Genomic DNA, 26314 nt, shown 5'->3' on the forward strand with positions numbered 1-26314 from the left:
AGCCAATTTACAGCAGTCCCCAGTGGGTGACCTCCAGGAGAGAGCTATGACACAGGAAGGAGGGTAGGAGGCAGAATGTGTGTGTGTGTGTGTGTGTGTGTGTGTGTGTGTGTGTGTGTGTGTGTGTGTGTGTGTGTGTGTGTGTGTGTGTGTGTGTGTGTGTGTGTGTGTGCATGTGTGTCGGGGGAGGGGGGAGTGTGTGTGTGTGTGTGTGTGCGTGCGTGCGTGTGTGTTATGTGTGTGTGTGTGTGTGTGTGTGTGTGTGTGTGTGTGTGTGTGTGTGTGTGTGTGTGTGTGTGTGTGTGTGTGTGTGTGTGTGAAGTATGGATTGCAACAACAGAAGAAGGGGACCCTGGCCAGGCTCTTATTTTCTACCCCAGACTTCATGGCATTACTCTTGACTGAGATCCAACCACCTGTACTGATACAACACTCTAAAACTCATACTGTTATTTCCTACCACAGAGCAGGAATACTGAGCTTCTTACAATATACATGCACAATAAAACCTTAAGTAGGCCAAGAATCAGATAAAATACCCTATCTGGGCAGCAGCAGCTAGGAATCTACCATTTATCAGAACACTACCAGCAGCTCTTAGGCCTCATTGCTGATATTTAATAAATGAGCTTTTTGTATTCCTTCATTTTTGATCTGATAATGTATCTCACCTCATTCCCCTTGCTCTCTCTCTCGCTCTCTGTCTTTCTCTCTCTCTCTCTCTCTCTCTCTCTCTCCATTCTTCTTTTGTTTTCTTTGTCTCCCTTTTCTCAAATCTCAAACTTGTTATCTTGAACATCTCTCCCCGTCTCTTTCCCCACAATACTCTCATCCCATCTTCTACCCCTTTCTTTGTCCCCACTCCTCTTCCTCATCTCCTCTCTCTTTCCGTTTCCCCCTCATCATCCCCTTAATATACTCCTTTATCTTACATTGCTCCTTTTATATCCCTTCACTCCATCTCTCACACTCTCCATCTCTCTCTCTTTCTCCCTCCCTTTCTCTCTTGCGCACTCTCTCTATCGCTCGCTCTCTCTCTCTCTTTCTTTTTCCCTCTCTCCCTTTCTCTCTCTCTCTCACTCTCTCACCCTCTCTCTCCCTATCTCTCTCGATTTCTCCCTCTCTCTTTCTTTCCACTCTCCTATAGTCTTTGTGTGTCCGGGCACACTGCTGCGGGTACAGGCGGCCAGCTCGCTGCAGGAGGCGGAGCATCAGTCGGGGGCGTGGTGTAAGGACCCCCTGCAGTCAGGTGACCGGCTCTATGTCATGCCTTGGACTCCCTACCGCACCGACATGCTGTATGAGTACGCCTCCTGGGACGACTTCAGACAGAACCGTGCCACCACCACCTACAAGTGAGCACCGCCTCTGCCCCCCTGCCAGTTCACATCAAATAATCCCTCTGCCTCTGGATTGATTTATTTGAATACTGCTGTAGATGGATGGTGAATGGCAGTGTGGGTTCCATGGGGTCCTGTGGTGATCTGTGGACCACTGGTGGGTCACCTCAGGGGTCGGTGTGTAGTCCAATTAATTTAGTAAAATACATGTTTTTTCTTGTGCTCCATGGGATTGTGAAGTATGAGAACCACTGTTCTAATGTATGTGATCATACAGTTGGTATCTTTGGACATGTGCTTATGGGTTGAGCCGGTCATAGCCCAAAAGCTCATGGGTTATTGATTCTCCTGTCATATTCTGACCACCCACTTCTTCCCCTCCTATAGGTTGCCGAACCGTGTTGATGGCACAGGCTTCGTGGTATACGACGGCGCCGTGTTCTACAATAAGGAGCGCACACGCAACATGGTCAAGTATGACCTGCGCACACGCATCAAGAGCGGCGAGGCCATTATCGCCAACGCCAACTACCACGACACATCGCCCTACCGCTGGGGTGGGAAGAGCGACATCGACCTGGCGGTGGACGAGAACGGGCTGTGGGTCATCTACGCCACAGAGTCCAACAACGGACGACTGGTGGTCAGCCAGGTGGGTGGAGGAGAGGAGGATGGAGGGAATAGAAGAAGGAGGAGTGTAACAGGGTGATGGAGGGAATAGAAGAGGGAGGAGTGTAACAGGGGGATAGAGGGAATAGAAGAGGGAGGAGTGTAACAGGGTGATGGAGGGAATAGAAGAGGGAGGAGTGTAACAGGGGGATGGAGGGAATAGAAGAGGGAGGAGTGTAACAGGGTGATGGAGGGAATAGAAGAGGGAGGAGTGTAACAGGGTGATGGAGGGAATAGAAGAGGGAGGAGTGTAACAGGGGGATGGAGGGAATAGAAGAGGGAGGAGTGTAACAGGGTGATGGAGGGAATAGAAGAGGGAGGAGTGTAACAGGGTGATGGAGGGAATAGAAGAGGGAGGAGTGTAACAGGGGGATGGAGGGAATAGAAGAGGGAGGAGTGTAACAGGGTGATGGAGGGAATAGAAGAGGGAGGAGTGTAACAGGGTGATGGAGGGAATAGAAGAGGGAGGAGTGTAACAGGGTGATGGAGGGAATAGAAGAGGGAGGAGTGTAACAGGGGGATGGAGGGAATAGAAGAGGGAGGAGTGTAACAGGGGGATAGAGGGAATAGAAGAGGGAGGAGTGTAACAGGGTGATGGAGGGAATAGAAGAGGGAGGAGTGTAACAGGGTGATGGAGGGAATAGAAGAGGGAGGAGTGTAACAGGGGGATGGAGGGAATAGAAGAGGGAGGAGTGTAACAGGGGGATGGAGGGAATAGAAGAGGGAGGAGTGTAACAGGGTGATGGAGGGAATAGAAGAGGGAGGAGTGTAACAGGGTGATGGAGGGAATAGAAGAGGGAGGAGTGTAACAGGGGGATGGAGGGAATAGAAGAGGGAGGAGTGTAACAGGGGGATGGAGGGAATAGAAGAGGGAGGAGTGTAACAGGGTGATGGAGGGAATAGAAGAGGGAGGAGTGTAACAGGGGGATGGAGGGAATAGAAGAGGGAGGAGTGTAACGGGGATAGAGGGAATAGAAGAGGGAGGTAGTGTAACAAGGTGATGGAGGGAATAGAAGAGGGAGGAGTGTAACAGGGTGATGGAGGGAATAGAAGAGGGAGGAGTGTAACAGGGTGATGGAGGGAATAGAAGAGGGAGGAGTGTAACAGGGTGATGGAGGGAATAGAAGAGGGAGGAGTGTAACAGGGTGATGGAGGGAATAGAAGAGGGAGGAGTGTAACAGGGTGATGGAGGGAATAGAAGAGGGAGGAGTGTAACGGGGATAGAGGGAATAGAAGAGGGAGGAGTGTAACAGGGTGATGGAGGGAATAGAAGAGGGAGGAGTGTAACAGGGTGATGGAGGGAATAGAAGAGGGAGGAGTGTAACAGGGTGATGGAGGGAATAGAAGAGGGAGGAGTGTAACAGGGGGATGGAGGGAATAGAAGAGGGAGGAGTGTAACAGGGTGATGGAGGGAATAGAAGAGGGAGGAGTGTAACAGGGTGATGGAGGGAATAGAAGAGGGAGGAGTGTAACAGGGTGATGGAGGGAATAGAAGAGGGAGGAGTGTAACAGGGTGATGGAGGGAATAGAAGAGGGAGGAGTGTAACAGGGGGATGGAGGGAATAGAAGAGGGAGGAGTGTAACAGGGTGATGGAGTTGGACTGGACATTTCTAAGCTCAACTAAAGTAGGCCTAATTGTTTTTTTATTTATTTCATAAATACATTTTCTTGTGTTTATCACCATACCACCAAGATTGAGCGTTTAAGAATGGGTGATATTCTACAGTTTCTTCTGTAGTTTGAGATATATTTATGGTTACCATCACCCCCTCTCCTCCCAGGTGAACCCGTACACCCTGCGCTTCGAGGGCACCTGGGAGACCAGCTTCGACAAGCGGCTGGCGTCCAACGCCTTCATGGCGTGCGGCGTGCTCTACGCCGTGCGCAGCGTCTACCAGGACGACGACAGCGAGGCCGGTGGGGACCTGATCCTTTACGCCTACAACACGAACCGTGCCCGGGAGGAGCCCGTCCACATCCCCTTCCCTAACCCCTACCAGTACGTCTCCTCTGTGGACTATAACCCCAGAGACAACCAGCTCTACATCTGGAACAACTATAATGTTCTGAGATACCCGCTGGAGTTCGGACCACCGGACCCCACCACTGGTGAGTCAACGCAGAGTCCTGAGATGTGTGTGTACAGTGAACCTTTATTTCTGGTATCATTTCTCCATTGATGTCAGTTGTAGTGGGATATTTGCACAAATGCAAATCACCACCTGTTCGCCCTCTTGTACGTACCTTGCTTTTTCCGATTAATTATCCATTGTGTTTTGGGTGAATATTTTAGCGATGCAGGCCTATCTGGAGTTAGTATTTGGCCCTGAGAGAGAGGGAGAGGGAGAGAGAGAGAAAGATGGAGAGAAAGACAGAGGCAGACAGACAGTCTTGTCCCAGTGTTGTTAGAGGAGAGTGGGTGTTTGATCAGTTGAGATTTTGTAGTTGGGATGTGTTACTTTTATGGATGCATTAAAGTTGGTTGTTAATGTCGGTAGTGACTTCTGTCATATACATTTGATCAATAATTGACGTCCTCCTTTCTTCTTCCTTTCTTGCCGTGCACGCTCCCTCCCCCTCTCCAGGGGTAGTGATAGGAACACTGAAAGAGTAATATATATATATATATAATTATATATATATATATATATATATATATATATATAAATTAAAGCTTTGATATGCTCAAAAGTAGTTTGTGCCGTAATTATTATCCGGAGAACTTTTGAACTAAACTTCTGAGAGATGTAACATTTACGTGCCTTTCTCTCTTTTATTCATGCTCTGGTTTCACGACTTCCATTTCATCTTTTTTGTTTTATTTCCCTTTTTTGTCTCTCACTTTCGCTTTCCCTATTTATATCTTTGACTTTATTTTTACTTTATTTTGTCATCCTCAATTATTTTATTTATACATGTGCTTTATTATGTGTTTTAAAACTAAACTAAATCCCCCCCCATCCCTCTCTCTTCAGGCCCTCTGACGACCACTCAGGTGACCGGCACCACTCCAGCCCGACCTTTCACCTCCAGTTCTAGCCCTGCTACCACCCGCCCCCTGGCCCCCACCTCTCACCCCATTGGCGCTATCAACAAGGGCCCTGACCTGCGGCCAATCACAGCCACCGTACCAGTCACCAGGCGGCCTCCCCGCCCGCCCGTCCAGGGCCCGGAGCCCCAGGTGTGTGAGTCCAGTGTGGTCAGAGGGGTGCAGTGGCCCTCCACCCAGAGAGGAGAGACTGTGGACCGCCCCTGTCCTAAAGGATCACTAGGTGGGGACAGACTATTACCGTGTTTCCTGTATGTATGAGTGTGTGGTTATTTCAGTTGGGGTGTGTGGTTGTGCGTGCATGTGTATCTGTGGCTTTTGTTAGTTTTTTGTAGGCGCTCAAGTACACGTGTGAATTTACATACATGTGCGTGTGTTTTTTTCTTCGTTTGTGTGTATTTTTGTGTGTGTGCGTGCACGTGTATGTTTCCCAGTGTGTCTCTGTTTGTCTGTGTGTGTGTTTTCCAGTGTGTCTCTGTTTCAGGGGGGTGTGTGTGTGTGTGTGTGTGTGTGTGTGTGTGTGTGTGTGTGTGTGTGTGTGTGTGTGTGTGTGTGTGTGTGTGTGTGTGTGTGTGTGTGTGTGTGTGTGTGTGTGTTTTCCAGTGTGTCACTGTTTTAGTGTGTTTGTGCTGCAGCTCTTGTTTTTCCCCTGGCTGGCTGTGTTGTCTCCCCCTCTCCTCTCCTGTCCCACTATTGGTCTCAGCAGCAGGCTGGGTCCCAGAGGACTCCCTCTACATGAAAGCCCGTCCTTCTCTCCTCTCCAAATGAAAGAGTCGTCTCACAGCAAAACAGGGATAGCCAAGTGAAAGTGTGGAATAATAAAATGAAAGACTGAACAAAACAGGATACACCTCCCTTCATGCTAGCTTCTATAACTCCAAACATGCAAGCATCAAATATCCCTCTCGAGTTCCAGAAAAGAATAGAATATATTTTACCACCACTCCCCCCTCCATCTCTTCTTGCTTTTCTGTGTTCTCGCTCTCTCTCTCTCTCTCTCTCTCTCTCTCTCTCTCTCTCTCTCTCTCTCTCTCTCTCATCTCTGACAACAACAGTAACGCTAAATTAGCAGCTGGCTTAATTGCCATGTCTTGGCAGAGATTTCAAACCCAATCTGCACTAGATGGAGGAGAGGAGGGAGCGGAGGGGGGGAGGAAAAGGAGGGTACTTCTGCTCTGATTCCTCTGCTGCTGTGTTGTCTCTCTGTCTTCTCCCTTCTTCTGTCTCCCTCTCTCCCTTTCTCCCTCTCTTCTCCCTCGCTCCCTCTCTTCTCCCTCTCTCCCCCTCTCTTCTCCCCTCTCTCTTCTCCCCTCTCTCCCTCTCTCTTCTCTCCTCTCTCTCTTCTCCCTCTCTCCTTCACTTCTCCCCTCTCTTCTGTTGTTCCCTGTATGGAGCTGTTTGCGTAGCGGCAGTGGAAAGACCCTTCCTTGCTTGATCCCAGTGTGTTGTCCTCTCTCTGAACTCTCCTAACTAAACAGAAAACTTAGCTGAAAACGAGGGGTGGCGGGAGGTCCCTCCCTTGAGGTGTTATTCTTGCAGATGAGAGACGATGCCTGATCGTGCCGTCTTTGGTGTGTGTGTGTGAGTGGAGCGGTGTGTGTGTGTGTGGGGGGGGGGGGGGGCTTTGTGTGTGAGTGTGAGTGTAGCGCACGTTTGTGTGAATTTGTGTTCCTTTAAAGCCATGTTCTTATAGCCAACTCATTTGTAAGCCTACCCCTCCCTTCTCGTTCTTTCTCTTTCTGTCTTACACTCCATTATTTAACCTTTCCACTTCTGCCCCATTTTCTCTCACACACTTCCTCCTCCCTCCTCCCTCTCTTCTCTCTCCTCCGCCGAACCACTCAAAGTATTGCATATTTAAAGTTCATTTCATTTACTCTTTTTTTATCTGTCGTACTCTTTGCCCTGTTCCTTTTCTCTTTAAAATCCATTTCTCTATAATTGCCCAATACCTAATGCTAATTATCTCTCCATCCCTCCCTTCCTCCCTCCATCCCTTTCTCCCATCCTCCCTGGCCCTCCCAGGCATCGCCTCGTTCCAGTGCTTGGCGGCTCCGGTCATGTGGAACCCTCGGGGCCCTGACCTCAGTAACTGCACCTCTCCCTGGGTTAACCAGGTAGCCCAGAAGGTAAGACCTCCACCTCTACTAGTCCCTCTGTTGGGGGCCTCTGGCCCTGCCTCTGGCCCTGCCTCTGGCCCTGGGTGTCTGTGTCCATATGCACACTGCCATTAGCATGTCTCCAAGGCTCTCCTGATTAAAACCCATCACCACCATATCACTAAGGTTTTCACTCATTAGAATGACTAATTTCAACTGACCCATATTCAAATGTATCCACTCTTCATCCTCCACTTTCTATAGTTAGTCATTCACCCTATGGAAGGCCATTAAGGTCAAGATAATGGAAATACTATTTTTATTGAGTATATTTAACCTCTCCAACGTCTCGTCCTGTATGCGGGATCAAAATCCAGCGAAAACTCCTAGCGACATTAGCATAACGAAATTTAAATGTTTTTTTTTTCAAATATAGGACTGTCTCATATCGTTTTATAGATACACCTCTCCTGAATCGACCCACGTCGTCCGATTTCAAAAAGGTTTTACAGGAAAAGCAAATCATTAGATTATGTTAGAGGAGTCCATCGTAAAAGCAGCAACATAGCCATTTTCCGACCAACCACATGCATCACAAATAACCAAAAAACAGCTAAATGCAGCACTAACCTTTTACAAACTTCATCAGATGACACACCTAGGACATCATGTTACACAATGCATGCATTCTTTTGTTCAATAAAGTTCATATTTATATATGAAAACAGCATTTTACATCGGCGTCTGACGTTGACTAACTATTTTCCCGTCAAATGCATCCCGGGAAACAGTGCTACAATTTACTGAATTACTATTCGAAAACATTTTTAAAATGTAATATTGTCATTCTAAGATTTATAGATGAATATCTCTTGAAAGCACCTGTCATACCAGATTTAAAAATAACTTTACTGGGTAATCACACTTAGCGATAAAAGGGGATGCGATACTCAGAAAATGAGCTAGTAATTCCAGCTCGGCGCCATCTTGGAACAATCGCATATCACATCTAATCTTGTATAATATTGTCAATAATCGCTTACCTTTAGTTGTCTTCATCAGAAAGCACTTCCAGGAATCCCAGGTCCACAACAGATGTATTTTCGGTCGAAAAAGTCCATCCTTTATGTTCCATTAGCTTGCTGTTGTTAGCGCGTCTGAATGCTGTATCCAAATGCTCTGCCGGGCGCGGGACAGCCGTTTCGAAATAAAACATTTTTTTCCCATTTAGGTTCGTTCAAACATGTCAAACGTTGTATAACATAAATCTTCAGGGCCTGTTTCAACAAGAGAGCCAATAAGATTCGAGGGGGACGATTGCATTGTGTTTCAAAACGTTTCGAAAGGTGGGGGTAGACAGGGCCGCCGGCGTCATAATGGTGATGGCCCTCCCCCTGTGACCAATTTCCAACGCGTCTCATTCACTGAGTTTCGACAGTAGAAGGCTCAAAACACTTTGTAAAGACTGGGGACATCTTGTGGAAGCAATAGGAAGTGCTCAATGAACGATAGCTCACGGTGTGCATAATAGGCAACGACGTGAAGTTGAGTCCACAATTCAGAATTCCACTTCCTGTTTCAATCGGTCTTGGGGTTTTGACTGCCATATGAGTTCTGTTATACTCACAGACACCATTCAAACAGTTTTAGAAACTTTAGGGTGTTTTCTATCCACAGGTATTAATTCTATGCATATCCTAGCTTCTGAGTTTGATTAGTAGTCCGTTGAAAATGGGCACGATTTTTTTCCAAAATGCGCTGTGGCGCCCCCTATCCTAAGGGTAACGTCAAGAGGTTTTAAAGTATATTTAAAGATAATTGAATTACAACTATTTTTATTGAGTATATTTAAAGTATATTTAAAGATAATTGAATTACAACTATTTTCATTGAGTATATTTAAAGTATATTTAAAGATAATTGAGTTACAACTATTTTATTGAGTATATTTTAAGTATATTTCAAGATAATTGAGTTACAACTATTTTATTGAGTATATTTAAAGTGTATTTTTATGAAAAACGTGAGTCTACTCTGCATCCTCAACTTACCACTCTCAACCATCAGCAACCCCCAACACACACTCCTCTGTGTAGTACCCAGTGGTGGAAATGTGTGTCTCTGTGTGTAGATAAAGAGTGGTGAGAATGCTGCCAACATAGCTGGGGAGTTGGTGAACCACACACGGGGGCGGATCCACGCTGGGGATGTCAGCTCGTCAGTGCGTCTGATGGAACAGCTGCTGGACATACTGGATGCCCAGCTTCAGGCCCTACGGCCCGGCAACAAGGAGTCAGCCGCACGCAACTACAACAAGGTAGAAGACACACATGTGCAAACACACACCACACACACACCACACACACACACACAGATAGATGTACACACACACACAAAGTTGTACAAACACACACACTCACACATAGACACATTCACACACACTCACAGACAAACTGAACTGGGTGTTTAAAAATGCATGCTAACAGACCCATAGTGTATAACATCCCTCTAGACTTGCAGTTTGCCATTGTTTTGGTATTACAGTACCCTATAGAAGTGTACTGTAATTCTATTGTCCTCCCTCCTCTCAGCTCCAGAAGAGAGAGCGGACCTGTCGGGCTTACATCCAGGTAACTTTCCCCTTTAATCCCCACACTTTAAATGGAGAATATCTTCTAGCCTACCAGTGTACTGACTACTGAGAATAATGTGGGAAAGATAACCCCTAGCCAGTAGTAGACGTATGTGTGTACTGTATAGGATTTCTTTAGGCTGAGATATATCATGTAATGTGTTCAGAATCATTCTAGTTGCAGGTGGAGCACGGTGCAGCGGTGTGTGTGTGTGTGTGTGTGTGTGTGTGTGTGTGTGTGTGTGTGTGTGTGTGTGTGTGTGTGTGTGTGTGTGTGTGTGTGTGTGTGTGTGTGTGTGTGTAAGCGTGCTGTGTGTGTGCGTGTACATGTGTCTGCATGCTGCGAGCGTGCGTGTGTGTGTGCGCTGTATGGCTGATATCTCTCTGGATGGCTCAGTGAAATGTTTCTGTAATATTTCCTCAGGCTGCTAGTTGCTTTGTAGTTTTCCCTCATGTTCATAGTATCTCTCTGAAATGTGGGGCGGAGTAATAGAAGCGGTAGTAATGTTTCTGTGACATATCTCGGCTAGGTTTCACTGTAATGTTACTATAGTGATATACGTTGCTATATGAGCCTTGGCTGTGTACAGTTCAGTACAGTATGATATCTCTGGCTATGTGGAAGGGGTCATTTGATAGTATGAAATGATCCTGTGTGTGATATCGTAGTATGTATGATGTATTTCTACATATGAATGATTTCTGTCATTCTGCAGCATATGTGTTCCTTAACCTGTCTGTTGTGCATTGGAACAAAATACATAGAAATCTGCAGTGGTGTACGATCTATGCAAAGTGTGCTGTGTTGTGGTGTGTCACTAGAGCACCCTTGTTTAGCATTGGTTGTACTGTAGCTTATGAAGTAACATAGATGTAATACAGTATATGGTAAATATACATAATTAGAATGGTTTTAATAGGTTTAGTGTAAGGGGAAATGTATGGTGATTGTGTGAAGAGCATAGAAGTGCAGCTGTAATTCTCTCCCTTCCACTGTACAATGAAGAATAATCTATTGACCCTGTGTGTGTCATACAGGCCTGCATAGTACAAGAGAATCACACAATGAATCAAACATACAGGCCTGTATAGTACAAGAGAATCACACAATGAATCAAACATACAGGCCTGTATAGTACAAGAGAATCACACAATGAATCAATCATACAGGCCTGTATAGTACAAGAGAATCACACAATGAATCAAACATACAGGCCTGTATAGTACAAGAGAATCACACAATAAATCAAACATACAGGCCTGTATAGTACAAGAGAATCACACGATGAATCAAACATACAGGCCTGTATATTATTAGAGAATTACATGGTGAATCAAACATACAGGCCTCTGTTATAAATTGGATAACAGGTCAAACGTCTACTATAAGAGTAGAGCAGCAGAAAATGTAATGTATAGCAGTAGCATGTGTAATGTAATGCAGTGTAATACAGCAGTGTGAACCTTAGCGCCCCCTCTGTGTTGCCAGGCGGTAGTGCAGACAGTGGACAACCTGCTGCGTACAGAGGCTCTGGAGTCGTGGCAGGACATGAACACTACGGAGCAGGCCCACACCGCCACCATGCTATTGGACGTCCTGGAGAAAGGAGCCTTCCTATTGGCCAACAACATGTATGGCAACCGCTTCACCGACCGGGCCCCCAATATCGGTAAGAAATAGGGGGAAAGGGAAGCAGTGGGATGCATGCATGTGTGTGATTAGTAATTGTAATTAATAGCAATAGTAATTCCAGTAGGTGGATAGGTGTAGAGCAGGGCATGCTCAATATCCTGGCAAAGCAGAACAACTCTAACTCTTTGTTCCCATGTGCCTGTGTGTGTATCTTAGATCTGGAGGTAAACGTGTTGAACACAGAGATGGACCTTCAGGACCTGTCCTTTCCTCAGAACTACGTGAGCGACAGCACCATCCAGCTCTCCGCCTCTACCATCAAACAGTACAGCCGCAATGGTCAGTAACCTTATCACGGTCATCACATCACAGTCAAACCCTACAGCGCTCCCGGTCACTTCATGACCTGAGATATGGGCTCGGGGATTTCCCGGTCACTTCATAACCTGAGATTTGGGCTCAGGGATTTCCCGGTCACTTCATAACCTGAGATTTGGGCTCGGGGATTTCCCGGTCACTTCATGACCTGAGATATGGGCTCGGGATTTCCCGGTCACTTCATGACCTGAGATATGGGCTCGGGGATTTCCCGGTCACTTCATGACCTGAGATATGGGCTCGGGGATTTCCCGGTCACTTCATGACCTGAGATTTGGGCTCTGGGATTTCCCGGTCACTTCATGACCTGAGATTTGGGCTCGGGGATTTCCCGGTCACTTCATAACCTGAGATTTGGGCTCGGGGATTTCCCGGTCACTTCATGACCTGAGATATGGGCTCGGGGATTTCCCGGTCACTTCATGACCTGAGATATGGGCTCGGGGATTTCCCGGTCACTTCATGACCTGAGATATGGGCTCGGGGATTTCCCATTCACTTCATGACCTGAGATATGGGCTCGGGGATTTCCCGGTCACTTCATGACCTGAGATATGGGCTCGGGGTCTCTCGGTCAATGTTTCCATTTGCATTTTCATGCGAGTCTAAAGTAATCTGCATGCAGTTGACCAAGTTATTGTTTCATAATAACAGGCCAATCAGATTAATAAAAGCGCTGAGACCATTTCTTCCTTGATGGTTTCATAACAGCACTCCTAATAGAATAGCTGGAGAGGCGTGTAGATGACTATCACCCACAGCCTGACAGAGCAATCTCAGCTCTCGCTCTCTCTCTCTCTCCCTTGCTCCGTCTCTCCACCATCGTATACCCCTCTCTCATCTCTTCTCCCGCTTCAAGCCCCCCTCCTCCTCCCCCTCTCCCTCCCTCCATTCCTCCTCTCCCTCCCTCCAATCCTCCACCCATCCCTCCCTCTCCCCCTTCTCTGTTTTCTGTCAGCGCTCGGCTCTGCAGTGGGAACCAGATTAGAATGATTGAAACAAACGCACATGAAAAATTCATATGGAATAATAGGAGATCTGTGAATGCTTGAGGGATGAATGTTCCATTGCCCTCCACATTAAATCTCCCCTCTTTCCCACCAGTCAAAATGAAACGGTTCTTACCATCATTCTAACCTTCACTAACTCTCTCTCTCCCTCTGTCACTCTGCCTCTCTCCCTTTCCTCCTTTCCCCCTTATTATTCCCCCTGTCCTCTCTCTCACTATTTCTGTCTTCTGCTCTTTTTACTATTCCTCCTTTTCCTCTCCTTTACCTCTTTCTCTTTTCTCTCTCTCTCTCCTTCCCCCCTTCCTTCTCCTTTACCTCTTCATGTTCTATCTCTCTCTCTGATACCCTCTTCTTCCCCCCTTCCCTCTCCTTTACTTCTTTATTTTCTCTCTCTCTCTCTCTGACACCCTCTTCTTCCCCCCTTCCCTCTCCTTTACTTCTTTATTTTCTCTCTCTCTCTCTGACTCCCTCTCCTTCCCCCCTTCCCTCTACTTTACTTCTTTATTTTCTCTCTCTCTCTCTGATACCCTCTCCTTCCCCCTTCCCTCTCCTTTACCTCTTTATTTTCTCTCTCTCTCTCTCTGATACCCTCTCCTTCCCCCTTCCCTCTCCTTTACCTCTTTCTTTTCTCCCTCTCTGTCTGACTCTCTCTCCTTGTTATGCTCCCTTCACACACTATTTCTGTTTCTATTTTCTCTTTTTCCTTTCCCACTCTCATTTCCCCTCTCTATCTCTCTCTCTTCTTCTATCTACCTCTCCCGGTCTCTCTGACCCTTTTGCTTTCTACCCGTCTCTCCCCGTCTCTCCCTGTCTCTCCCCGTCTCTCATCTCTCTCTCCCCCTCCAGGCCAAGTCAAGGTAGTGTTTGTTCTTTATAAGAACTTGGGCTCCTTCCTGTCTACGGAGAACGCCACGGTGAAGATGGAGCTGGAGGCGGCACCGGGGGAGCGGGGCTTGGCGGTCAACTCCCACGTCATCGCCGCCTCCATCAATAAAGAGTCCAGCAGAGTGTTCCTCACTGAGCCGGTGGTGTTCACACTCAAACACTTACAGGTATACATACACTTACATGTAATGTTATACGCTTACATACTTACAGAACGGCTCATAATAATGGCCGGAACATAGCAAATGAAATGGCATCAAACACATGAAAACCATGTGTTTGATGTATTTGATACCATTCCACTCATTACGCTCCAGACATTACCATGAGCCCATCCTCCCCAATTAAGTGGCCAACAACCTCCTGTGACTCACTCCACAAACTCTCCCATACACACAATACACTCCCATATACACAATGCACTCCCATACACACAATACACTCCCATACACACAATACACACACAACACACACCCATACACACAATACACTCCCATATACACAATACACACCCATACTCACAATACACTCCCATACACACAGCACACACTCCCATATACACAATACACACCCATACTCACAATACACTCCCATACACACAGCACACACCCATACACACAACACACACCCATACACACAACACACACCTATACACACAATACACTCCCATATACACAATACACACCCATACATACAATACACTCCCATACACATAATACACTCCCATACACACAATACACTCCCATACACACAATACACACCCATACACACAATACACACTCATACACAGTACATTCCCATACACAATACACTCCCATGCACACAATACACTCCCATGCACACAATACACTCCCATACACACAATACACTCCCATACACACAATACACACAATACACTCCCATACACACAATACACACAATACACTCCCATGGACACAATACACTCCCATGGACACAATACACTCCCATACATACAATACACTCCCATACACACAATACACTCCCATACACGCAATACACTCCCATACATACAATACACTCCTATGCACACAATACACACCCATACGCAACACATTCCCATACACAATACACTCCCATGCACACAATACATTCCCATACACAATACACTCTCATACACACAATACACTCCCATACACACAATACACTCTAGTATACACACTTCACTCACATACGCACAATACACTCCAATATACACACTACACTCACATAAAAATTACACTCACATACACTTGCATAAACCGAAAGGTTGCAAGATCGAATCCCCGAGCTGACAATTTCAAAATCTGCCGTTCTGCCCCTGAACAAGGCAGTTAACCCACTGTTCCTAGGCCATCATTGAAAATAAGAATTTCTTCTTAACTGACTTGCCTAGTTAAATTAAGGTAAAATAAATAAACATACATTTACACATACTGGAGGTTAAACACTACACCACATACTGTAGTAGACAAACAAGCCCATACAATACTGTAGTAGACAAACAAGCCCATACACATACTGTAGTAGACAAACAAGCCCATACACATACTGTAATAGACAAACAAGCCCATACACATACTGTATACAGAGCATCAAACACATTTACATTACATTTTAGTCGTTTAGCAGACACTCTTATCCAGAGCGACTTACAGTAGTGAATGCATACATTTCATTTCATGCATTTCTTTTTTTGTACTGGCCCCCCGTGGGAATCAAACCCACAACCCTGGCGTTGCACACACCATGCTGGCGTTGCAAACACCATGCTCTACCAACTGAGCCACAGGGAAGACAGACCACTAAGAAGACAAACACTACGTCCTCCACACTGTACACCCTGTTCTGTTACTGTACACATGCATTACAATATATTTCACCTCTCACCCTTTCTCTCTCTCTCCCACATATTTGCCAACTGTTTAAATAGGCTGTATTTTCTTTCCCTGTCATCTGCTTGTACTGTATATAAACATGTTTAAATGGATTGCAGCACTTTATGTTTGTTATTTATGTTTGTGTGTTGTTATATAGCCTGCGACAGAACCATTTACCTTGGGTATCAATAAAGTTAATTAATTTTCACTTGAAATTACCCCCCCTCTCTCTCTCACTCTCTCCCTCCAGTTGGAGAACCACTACAGTCCCAACTGTTCGTTCTGGAATTACTCTGAGCGGTCGATGACAGGCCAGTGGTCGTCTCAGGGCTGTAGACTGCTGGACACCAACAGCACACACACCACCTGCTCCTGTTCCCACCTCACCAACTTTGCTGTGCTCATGGCCCACCACCAGCCTGATGTAGGTCCAGTGGATATTCCCCACACACACACAGACAGACAGACACAGACACAGACACACAGGCACACACCAAGGTTATTATTATAGTAAATGAAAACCCGAAAACCATCAGCCGCCTCAATGTTGTTTTAGAGAATTTGGCAGTACGTCCTACGGGCCTCACAACCGCAGACCAGGTGTTATCACGCCAGCCCAGGACCTCCACATCCGGCTATACTGAAACTGTTATCTTTGACTCCAAATCTAACTACAATAATAAAAACCATCAAGAATTATGTTCAGTTTTAGTAATTTGGAGGCGGGGGATAGAATGGTGTTTTAAAGCTTTTTTTATAACGTTTTCAAGCTTCGGAATCTGGCGAGTCACGTTGAGATTGACTTTATAATTTAAAGGTAGACCCAGCGAGATGACGTTGCCATGAGCAGCACCACATATATTGGGCGCGTTTGAGTGGTAAGGCTAAATATACAGTGCCTTGCAAAAGTATTCATCCCCCTTGGCGTTTTTCCTATTTTGTTGCATTACAACCTGTAATTTAAATGGATTTTTATTTGGATTTCATTTAATGGACATACACAAAATAGTCCAAATTGGTGAAGTGAAATGAAAAATATAACTTGTTTCAAAAAATTCAAAAAATGTAAAACGGAAAAGTGGTGCGTGTATATGTATTCACCCACTTTGCTATGAAGTCCCTAAATAAGATCTGGTGCAACCAATTACCTTCAGAAGTCACATAATTAGTTAAATAAAGTCCACCTGTGTGCAATCTAAGTGTCACATGATCTAAGAATATATACACCTGTTCTGAAAGTCCCCACTGTCTGCAACTCCAGTAAGCAAGGGGCACCACCAAGCAAATGGCACCATGAAGACTAAGAAGCTCTCCAAACAGGTCAGGGACAAAGTTGTGGAGAAGTACAGATCAGGGTTGGGTTATAAAAAATATCAGAAACTTTGAACATCCCACAGAGCACCATTAAATCCGTTATTAAAAAATTGAAAGAATATGGCACCACAACAAACCTGCCAAGAGAGGGCCGCCCACCAAAACTCACGGACCAGGCAAGGAGGGCATTAATCAGAGAGGCAACAAAAAGACCAAAGATAACCTTGAAGGAGCTAAAGCTCCACAGCAGAGATTGGAGTATCTGTCCATAGGACCACTTTAAGCCCTACACTCCACAGAGCTGGGCTTTACGGAAGAGTGGCCAGAAAAAAAGCCATTGCTTTTTGGTGTTCGCCAAAAGGCATGTGGGAGACTTCCCAAACATATGGAAGAAGGTACTCTGGTCAGATGAGACTAAAATGTAGCTTTTTGGCCATCCAGGAAAACGCTATGTCTGGCTCAAACCCAACACCTCTCATCACCTCGAGAACCCCATCCCCACAGTGAAGCATGGTGGTGGCAGCATCATACTGTGGCGATGTTTTTCATCGGCAGGGATTGGGAAACTGGTTAGAATTGAATGAATGATGGCTGGCGCTAAATACAGGGAAATTCTTGTGGGAAACCTGTTTCAGTCTTCCAGAGATTTGAGACTGGGACAGAGGTTCACCTTCCAGCAGGACAATGACTCTAAGCATACTGCTAAAGCAACACTCGATTGGTTTAAGGGGAAACATTTAAATGTCTTGGAATGGCCTAGTCAAAGCCCAGACCTCAATCCAATTGAGATTCTGTGGTATGACTTAAAGATTGCTGTACACCAGTGGAACCCATCCAGCTTGAAGGAGCTGGAGCAGTTTTGCTTTGAAGAATGGGCAAAAATCCCAGTGGCTAGATGTGCCAAGCTTATCGAGACATACCCCAAGACACTTGCAGCTGTAATTGCTGCAAAAGGTGGCTCTACAAAGTATTGACTTTGGGGGGATGAATAGTTATGCACTCTCAAGTTTTCTTTTTTTTTCTTATTTCTTGTTTGTTTCACAATAAAAAATATTTTGTATCTTCAAAGTGGTAGGCATGTTGTGTAAATCAAATGACACAAATCCCCCAAAAATCTATTTTAATTCCAGGATGTAAGGCGAGAAAATAGGGAAAACGGCAAGGGTGGTGAATACTTTCGCAAGCCACTGTATGTGCGTGTACATTGGACTATCAACTGGTGAGAGAGCCTCAAATATCACATTATATATAAACTCAGCAAAAAAAGAAACATCCCTTTTTCAAGGACCCTGTCTTTCAAAGATAATTTGTAAAAATCCAAATAACTTCACGTATCTTCATTGTAAAGGGTTTAAACACTGTTTCCCATGCTTGAACATGCACATGTGGAACGGTCGTTAAGACACTAACAGCTTACAGATGGTAGGCAATTAGGGTCACAGTTATGAAAACGTAGGACACTAAAGAGGCCTTTCTACTGACTGAAAAATACCAAAAGAAAGATGCCCAACTGCGTGAACGTGACTTAGGCATGCTGCAAGGAGGCATGAGGATTGCAGACGTGGCCAGGGCAACAAATTGCAATGTCCATACTGTGAGACAGCGCTACAGGGGGACAGGACGGACAGCTGATCGTCCTCACAGTGGCAGACCACGTGTAACAACACCTGGACAGGATTGGTACATCCAAACATCATATCTGCTGGACAGGTACAGGATGGCAACACCAACTGCCCGAGTTCCACCAGGAACACACAATACCTCCATCAGTGCTCAGACTGTCCGCAATAGGCTGAAAGAGGCTGGACTGAGGGCTTGTAGGCCTGTTGTAAGGCAGGTCCTCACCAGACATCACCGGCAACAACGTTGCCTATGGGCACAAACCCACTGTCGCTGGACCAGACAGGACTGGCAAAAAGTGCTCTTCACTGATGAGTCGCGGTTTTGTCTCACCAGGGGTGATGGTCGGAATCGCGTTTATCATCGAAGGAATGAGCGTTACACCGAGGCCTGTACTCTGGAGAGGGACCGATTTGGAGGTGGAGGGTCCGTCATGGTCTGGGGCGGTGTGTCACAGCATCATCGGACTGAGCTTGTTGTCATTGCAGGCAATCTCAACGCTATGCGTTACAGGGAAGACTGACATTCCTGTTTTGCAGGAAATCACGCACAGAACGAGCAGTATGGCTGGTGGCATTGTCATGCTGGAGGGTCATGTCAGGATGAGCCTGCAGGAAGGGTACTACATGAGGGAAAAGGATGTGTTCTGCCATGGCCAGCGAAGAGCCCGGATCTCAATCCCATTGAGCAAGTCTGGGACCTGTTGGATCGGAGGGTGAGGGCTAGGGACATTCCCCCCAGAAATGTCCGGGAACTTGAAGGTGCCTTGGTGGAAGAGTGGGGTAACATCTCACAGCAAGAACTGGCAAATATGGTGCAGTCCATGAGGAGAAGATGCACTGCAGTACTTATTGCAGCTGGTGGCCACACCAGATGCTGATTGTTACTTTTGATTTTGACCCCCCCCCTTTGTTCAGGGACACATTATTCAATTTCTGTTAGTCACATGTCTGTGGAACTTGTTCAGTTTATGTCTCAGTTGTTGAATCTTGTTATGTTCATAAAAATATTTACACATCTTAAGTTTGCGGAAAATAAACGCAGTTGACAGTGAGAGGATGTTTATTTTTTGGGGCTGAATTTACATATACAGTATGTGAATCACGGCAAAGTGTGTTCCTGTGTCAGTCATGTCTTTGGTCACTTCCCGTGGGTCAAACAAAAACACCATAATGATTGGTTGACAATAGAGCCTCCTACAATGCAGGCAATGGCTACAGGATGAAGTTGATGAAGAGCAAATGCAGAAACTTGAAGTTGACTGCAGTCAAAACTTCATGATCTTTGACCACATGGTTTTTGTAAAGTTCATGCAGTTGTCATATAGGCACAAGTCAGACAGTTTTTATCCCCATAATGCAACACACTTTGGAAGGCTGTGACCAAAAATGGTCAACGACTTGACAAAAGTGATCAAATGTGCCCTGTTTCTGCGATAACTCTTGCACTCTTGACAACATGATAAAATATTATTACACATTACTGAATCAAGCAAGGTGTTGTAGCAAACGATGAATAAAATCGGCTTTGAACCGCTCACCCTGGCAATTTGACTGGTAAACTCATGGGTACACTCGCAATGGCTGCCTGGTATTGTGACGCAATAATTTCCGTGGTAATGTAGAATGTTCAATCAAATTATGTTAACTGATGTGGCTAATACAATGGAATATATGTTTACGTAATCTCATTAGAGCTGAATCAACAAATCACAGCACATATAATTAGGAATTTGAATACTAGAATGGACATGAACCTTGTTATGATTGGATAAAGATCAGCCATTTTGGTAAGGGAGTTGGTCAAGTGCGATAAGATATTGTGTAAAATAATGAATTTTAAGAATTTATCTGCACTGTATGTTTGTTAGCCAGCTAGCCATCCAATTGTAGAGGAATTATTCCATTAATGTTTCAAAGTAACTGCCAATATTCCAACATTCTATTCAAACAATGCAGTCAATCCACATCCATAAACTTGCTGAAATTAGTTGCTGATGGAACGTTGAGGGTTTATTAAATAGCCCCTCTAGTAATTTAACAGGATCTCTATGACATAGCACATATTGATGGCATCTACTAGATAACACACCCACAGTCATAATTATGACTAAACTCCACCCATTCCTACAATATCCCCACCCATTTCTACAACTTCTCAAAACAGGAAGTAAAAGCAGGAAGTAAATTCATAGACATAGCTGTGCATGCAAGGACTGACCATGCATGATATCCAAATTATAGTTTTAACCATGTTTTTTATGCTATACATTGTTTGTTTACATTTACTTTGTTTACAAACAGAATAAACAAGCTTGTTTTTGAAGTCTTGATGGGCCACGACAGTTGAACTAAGCTAATTTATAAGTTATAGTCTTCAAGAATCAATGGGTGCATGTCATTCATTTTCAAGGCAAAAAATGTATGTAGCAACTGCTGATTGCCCCTTTAAACTAAATAAAAACTAGTAAAATGAATGTGAAACTAACTGAAACTAAACTGAATTTGAAACAATATTCTTCAAACTAATAGATATAAAAACAAATATAAAACACTAAACTACAATAACCTTGGCACACACACACACACATACATGCAAACACACGTACACACAAACACACACATGCATGTAAACACACACACACACACTTACTCAAACTACTCTCTCTTTCTCCTTCAATCTCTCTCTCTCTCTCTCTTTATTTCTCCCTCCCACGCACTCACACTTACAAATTCATGTCCTGCAACTCTGACTGACATTCACTTGAATGTGAATGTCATGTATTTTTTCAGGATGTCTCGTCTCCTTGTCTCTACATTTTAGCTGAATGTGAATACATTTACAAATATAAACTCTCTCTCTCACTCTCACCCTGTCCCTTCTTGTCTTTCTCCTTGTCTCCCATCATTACTACCTCCCATCCCTTTCCTCCCTATATCTGTCTCCCCTCAACTCACCTTTCTTCTTCCTCTTCTCCCCCATTTCTCTCCCCCACCCCTATTCCTCCCTCTCCATCCCCACCATCCCTCTCTCCACAGTACCCTGGGAGGATGCACGAGTTGATCCTGTTTGTGATCACCTGGGTGGGTATAGTGATCAGCCTGGTGTGCCTGGCTATCTGCATCTCTACCTTTTGCTTCCTGCGGGGCCTGCAGACCGACCGCAACACCATCCACAAGAACCTCTGCATCAATCTCTTCATCGCAGAGCTCCTCTTCCTTATCGGCATCGACAAGACCCAATACCACGTGAGTAGGGGAGGGGAGAGGGAGAGAGGGACATGTAGCCTGGTTCCAGATCTGTTTATGCTCTCTTGTTAAGTCATAAAGACATTATCATGTGGCATGTGAAATAACTGATCTGGGGCCAGGCTAGGGGACAAGTGCCTCGTACATGGAACACCTAATACAGGACAGAGAGACGTCTGCCTCGCACTTGGAACACCATCAGAGAGACTAAAGGGGAAGTGCTTTTCATTATGGACCATGAGAATGAAAAGGTCCTCCATTGTAGGGCTTGAATGACCCTATGCTGTCCATTTCTGGATCTTACTCACCTTCCTTTGCTATTTTCCCTTTCTCTTTCACTCCTTTTCACCCCTCTGTTTTTTAAATCTCTCTTTTTATTTTATTTTATTTTACTCTCCTTCTCATTCTTTCTCTCTCTCACTCCCTGACCTCCCTCTGTCTCCCTCTGTCTCTTTCTCCTTCTCTCTCTGTCTCTCAGATTGCCTGTCCTATCTTTGCTGGGCTGCTTCACTTCTTCTTCCTGGCTGCATTCTCCTGGATGTGTCTGGAGGGGGTGCAGCTCTATCTGTTGCTGGTGGAGGTGTTTGAGAGCGAGTACTCCCGCAAGAAGTACTACTACCTGTGTGGCTACTGCTTCCCAGCTCTGGTGGTGGGCATCTCGGCAGCCATAGACTACCGGAGCTATGGGACCAAGAAAGCGTACGTGTGAAGCAGTCCCTTTTCACCTGTAGATTGAGAGACAGGATTATGCTAGTTTAGAGTGCCTAGACTATTCCCCTAACAGGGAATGTAATATGGAGTGTAGTGTGAAGAGGATTGTTCTCTTTCTTTGTCTTCCCCCCATGGACAAGGGTTTTGAACAGAGTTAGCCGAAGCCTGCTGATTAGCTTCTATAAGATATCCTCCGAGACAGGGGATGAGTGTGTCTGTGTGATGTGTGATGTGTGATTTGTGTGTGTGTGTGTGTGTGTGTGTGTGTGTGTGTGTGTGTGTGTGTGTGTGTGTGTGTGTGTGTGTGTGTGTGTGTGTGTGTGTGTGTGTGTGTGTGTGTGTGTGTGTGTGTGTGTGTGTGTGTGTGTGTGTGCGCGCATGGGTGCATGTGTGCGAGTGTGACTGTGATATTTGAATATTTTCCTATGTCCCATGTCTAGGTGCTGGTTGCGGGTGGATAACTACTTCATCTGGAGCTTCATTGGCCCTGTTTCTTTTGTTATTATGGTACAGTCATTCACTATGATGCTATTATGACCCACTGTATTCAATTGTTGTTCATTCAGGCTACTTACTTATTTACTTAATCCTCTTAGTTCCTGGAGGAACATAGGGCCTGTACTAAAGGCTAACTTCACAAATATTACAACAATTTAAGACCAGAGTGTGTTCTAGGATTCCACCTAATGTGTTGTAGAGGTGTGTAACCTTTGACCTTTCCGATAGCTGAACCTGGTGTTCCTCATGATCACCGTGCACAAGATGACCCGCAACTCCTCCGCCCTAAAACCTGACTCCAGTCGCCTCGACAACATCAAGTGAGTCCCTCTCAGCAGAGGTTAGGGGTCAGTGAAGCCTCCCAGGTCATGTGATCAGGGCATTGGCTGTATCAATGAGACATGGGTTGGAAATCTGAAAAAATGGGAAAAGCAGAATAATGTTTGTCATATTGTCCAGACTGGTTACATAGTAAATGTAAATCCAGGACACTTAAATTAGTATAATATGGTATGTTTGGTATGGTTACATAAGACAGAAGGTTACTTAAGGCAAAAACAAAAGTAGGGTGGTTGGTCGGGGTTGATGGGTGGACAAATAACATAAACGTCTAGCAACCCAAAGGTTGAGTGTTTGAATCTCATCACGGACAACTTTAGCTAATTAACAACTTTACAACTAGTTACTACTTTTTAGCTGCATTGCAACTACTTAGCATGTTAGCTAACCCTTCCCCTTCCCCTTCCCCTAACCTTAACCCTTTTAGTTAACCCTTCATCTAACTCTAACCTTAACCCTTTTAGCTAACCCTAACCTTAACCCTTTTAACTAACCCTAACCTTAACCCGTTAACCTAACTCCTATCCTTAACCCTAAATCCTTAACCTTAAATGCTAACTTCAAGAGCTAGCTAATGTTAGCATTAGCCTCCTAGCTAACGTTAGCAACAACAAATTGGAATTCATAACATATCATATGTTTTGAAATGATGGAGATCCACAAATGAAAACATACCATACGAGACGTAACATATCATACTAAATTTAGTATCTCAGATTTACATACAGTATAATACGAAATGCTCTGAGACCACGTTGTATTGTCATAACAATGAGTCATTTTCAAAGCAGATATTTAAGATAGTAGGTTCAAAGCCGGTACAGTTGAGATACATGCATCTTAAGGCAAAATAGCCATGCTGGATAGCGGGTTGACTTTGGTCTGTGTGAGTGGTTTCGTTGTGATGCTAAGCTAACGTTAGCATGCCCTCTCCTCCCCAGGTCATGGGCTATTGGGGCCATCGCCCTGCTGTTCCTGCTAGGTCTGACCTGGTCCTTCGGCCTCCTCTTCATCAACGAGAACACGGTCATCATGGCCTACCTCTTCACCACCTTCAACGCCTTCCAGGGCATGTTCATCTTCATCTTCCACTGCGCCCTGCAGAAAAAGGTAACTCAAACACTCACATATCTAAAAGTGACCTTTTCTATTGAGTAAACTAAGCATAACCTTTTAAATAGACATGATGGAATATAATTACAATCTGCAGCCTGATTTATGTTGTTACTTTCCCTTAATAATTCCTGTGAGAAGGAGGTGATTATTTAACCAAATTTTAATTAAACAGGGTAATTATGCACGGTACATCACTAGGTGCACTATTCAGAGCTCTGTCTATTTGAAATGTTAATTTGCTCAAAGCATGTATGTCTTTGCGTGATGAAAATCTTGCCCTAAAAGGTCTGAGTCCATATGTTCAGAATGAAAAATCCATAAATGTATAATTCTTGTGTAATTTATATTTCAAGGCTACATTGAGGTTTTTCTTTAGCTGTTTTAGGCTATCTGGCATTAGCCTTAGGGCCTAACTGTACATGCACCAATAGCGTACATGACAATCGGAAGATTATTTTGGGAACGGGTAGAAAAAGTTAACTTTGACCCACGGAGGCAAAAATAGCAATGTCAGAGTTTAATTCAAGAGAAAAGCTGCAAAATGGAGAGTTGAAAATAAAAAGAAGGGAGGGCCAGAAAAGTTATGTTTGTGAAAGATTTGAAGTGGTAAAAGAGGATGATAGCAGTGCTGGCTATGTTATGTGTGATGATTGTGAGGCACTATACAAATTCGACAGTCACAAGACGAGGACTTCAAATAGGCCTATGGCACGTCAAGGGAACTGTAGCCTACTGTTCAGATGGGTTAAATGGAAACGGAAATCTGGACACTGACTCTAGGTCTATAACCACTCACATAGTCTTAATATTAACTCCTGCAGAATTAAGCATTTCTTGTAGTAAAATGATACAACAAATGTAGGCTACATTTTGATTCTGGAACAGGAGTGGAGAAATATGATTTCTTTCAGCATCTTGAGAGAATGCGAATGAGCAGTTAGACACTGTCTGTAAAGGTGCTCTCTTTATCAACATCATAAAAGCTGATAGTATTTCAACCACATAAAATATGCATCCAAGCCGAACTGAAATCTTAACAGAAATATGTTGGGTCGTTTTCACAGCTTACAACCGGTCAAACTGATGTAATTTGGAAATGTACTTTATTTTTTTTGTTATTGCATTTTCTCCCCGGTCCCTAAACATCTTTCCTCCATGAAAGAAGCAGCGATGACAGAGAAAACTTTAGCCTACCGATATTAACTAGATTGAAGGATTCATTCTATCAATTTATGATCTTATTCTGGTGAGCAATGGTTTATTTAGTCTTCTAAGTCAACATATAATGACAGAAGAGAAGGTGCATGTATCTAGTTGTAGACAAGATGACTAACTAATAGCCTACCAAAATGTCAAAAATTATAAGCAGAAACATATCTAAATCACGCAACAACAAAAAGTCTTGCACCCCCTGTCAAAAAATCGTTCCGCCATCTTTGACTGTAGCCTACAGCATATTTTCTATATTAACGGGTTAGGGTCCGGTGCAGATTTTCACTTTATCACATATAGTTGGGCGGTTGAGGATGGGTTATTATTGGCAGGTGAATAAACAGCTGACTCGCGCACCACTAGTGTGTATGTATGCGAGTCTACTGCTTACATGCGTGTGTCTAAGCTATGTTTGCCCTCTCTCCATACAGGTCCATAAGGAGTACAGTAAGTGTCTGCGTCACTCGTACTGCTGCAGCCGTACCTCCACCACCAGCTCCCACGGCTCCCTGAAGAACTCTGCCCTGCGTGCCAACAACCGCTACTACACTGGCAACCAGGCCCGCCACGCTGCCGCACACAGACAGGTCAGTGAACGGACATACACACACGCACAGACACAACCGCACACACACCACAAACACATACACACACACACACACACACACACGTGCACGCATGCA

The 26314-nt window shown here is 44.8% G+C and overlaps 1 protein-coding gene across 2 annotated transcripts in view; it reads left to right on the forward strand.

Annotated features, from left to right (window-relative positions):
• The window catches only part of LOC106593982 (adhesion G protein-coupled receptor L1-like), a 208210-nt gene that overhangs the window by 171081 nt on the left and 10815 nt on the right, over positions 1-26314 (forward strand). For both annotated transcript variants that reach the window (XM_045720055.2, XM_082976429.1), the window contains exons 5-21: positions 1148-1355; positions 1728-1992; positions 3792-4119; positions 4986-5282; positions 7085-7188; positions 9290-9475; positions 9750-9788; positions 11280-11460; positions 11640-11762; positions 13658-13863; positions 15824-15997; positions 21546-21755; positions 22234-22454; positions 22907-22973; positions 23193-23284; positions 24245-24413; positions 26063-26218. In XM_045720055.2, coding sequence (XP_045576011.2) covers positions 1148-1355; positions 1728-1992; positions 3792-4119; positions 4986-5282; positions 7085-7188; positions 9290-9475; positions 9750-9788; positions 11280-11460; positions 11640-11762; positions 13658-13863; positions 15824-15997; positions 21546-21755; positions 22234-22454; positions 22907-22973; positions 23193-23284; positions 24245-24413; positions 26063-26218 — 3026 coding nt within the window. The remainder of the gene's footprint in view (positions 1-1147; positions 1356-1727; positions 1993-3791; positions 4120-4985; positions 5283-7084; positions 7189-9289; positions 9476-9749; positions 9789-11279; positions 11461-11639; positions 11763-13657; positions 13864-15823; positions 15998-21545; positions 21756-22233; positions 22455-22906; positions 22974-23192; positions 23285-24244; positions 24414-26062; positions 26219-26314) is intronic.

This window comes from Salmo salar, chromosome 06, assembly GCF_965601325.2.
Source record: "Salmo salar chromosome 06, fSalSal1, whole genome shotgun sequence".
Taxonomy (NCBI): domain Eukaryota; kingdom Metazoa; phylum Chordata; class Actinopteri; order Salmoniformes; family Salmonidae; genus Salmo; species Salmo salar.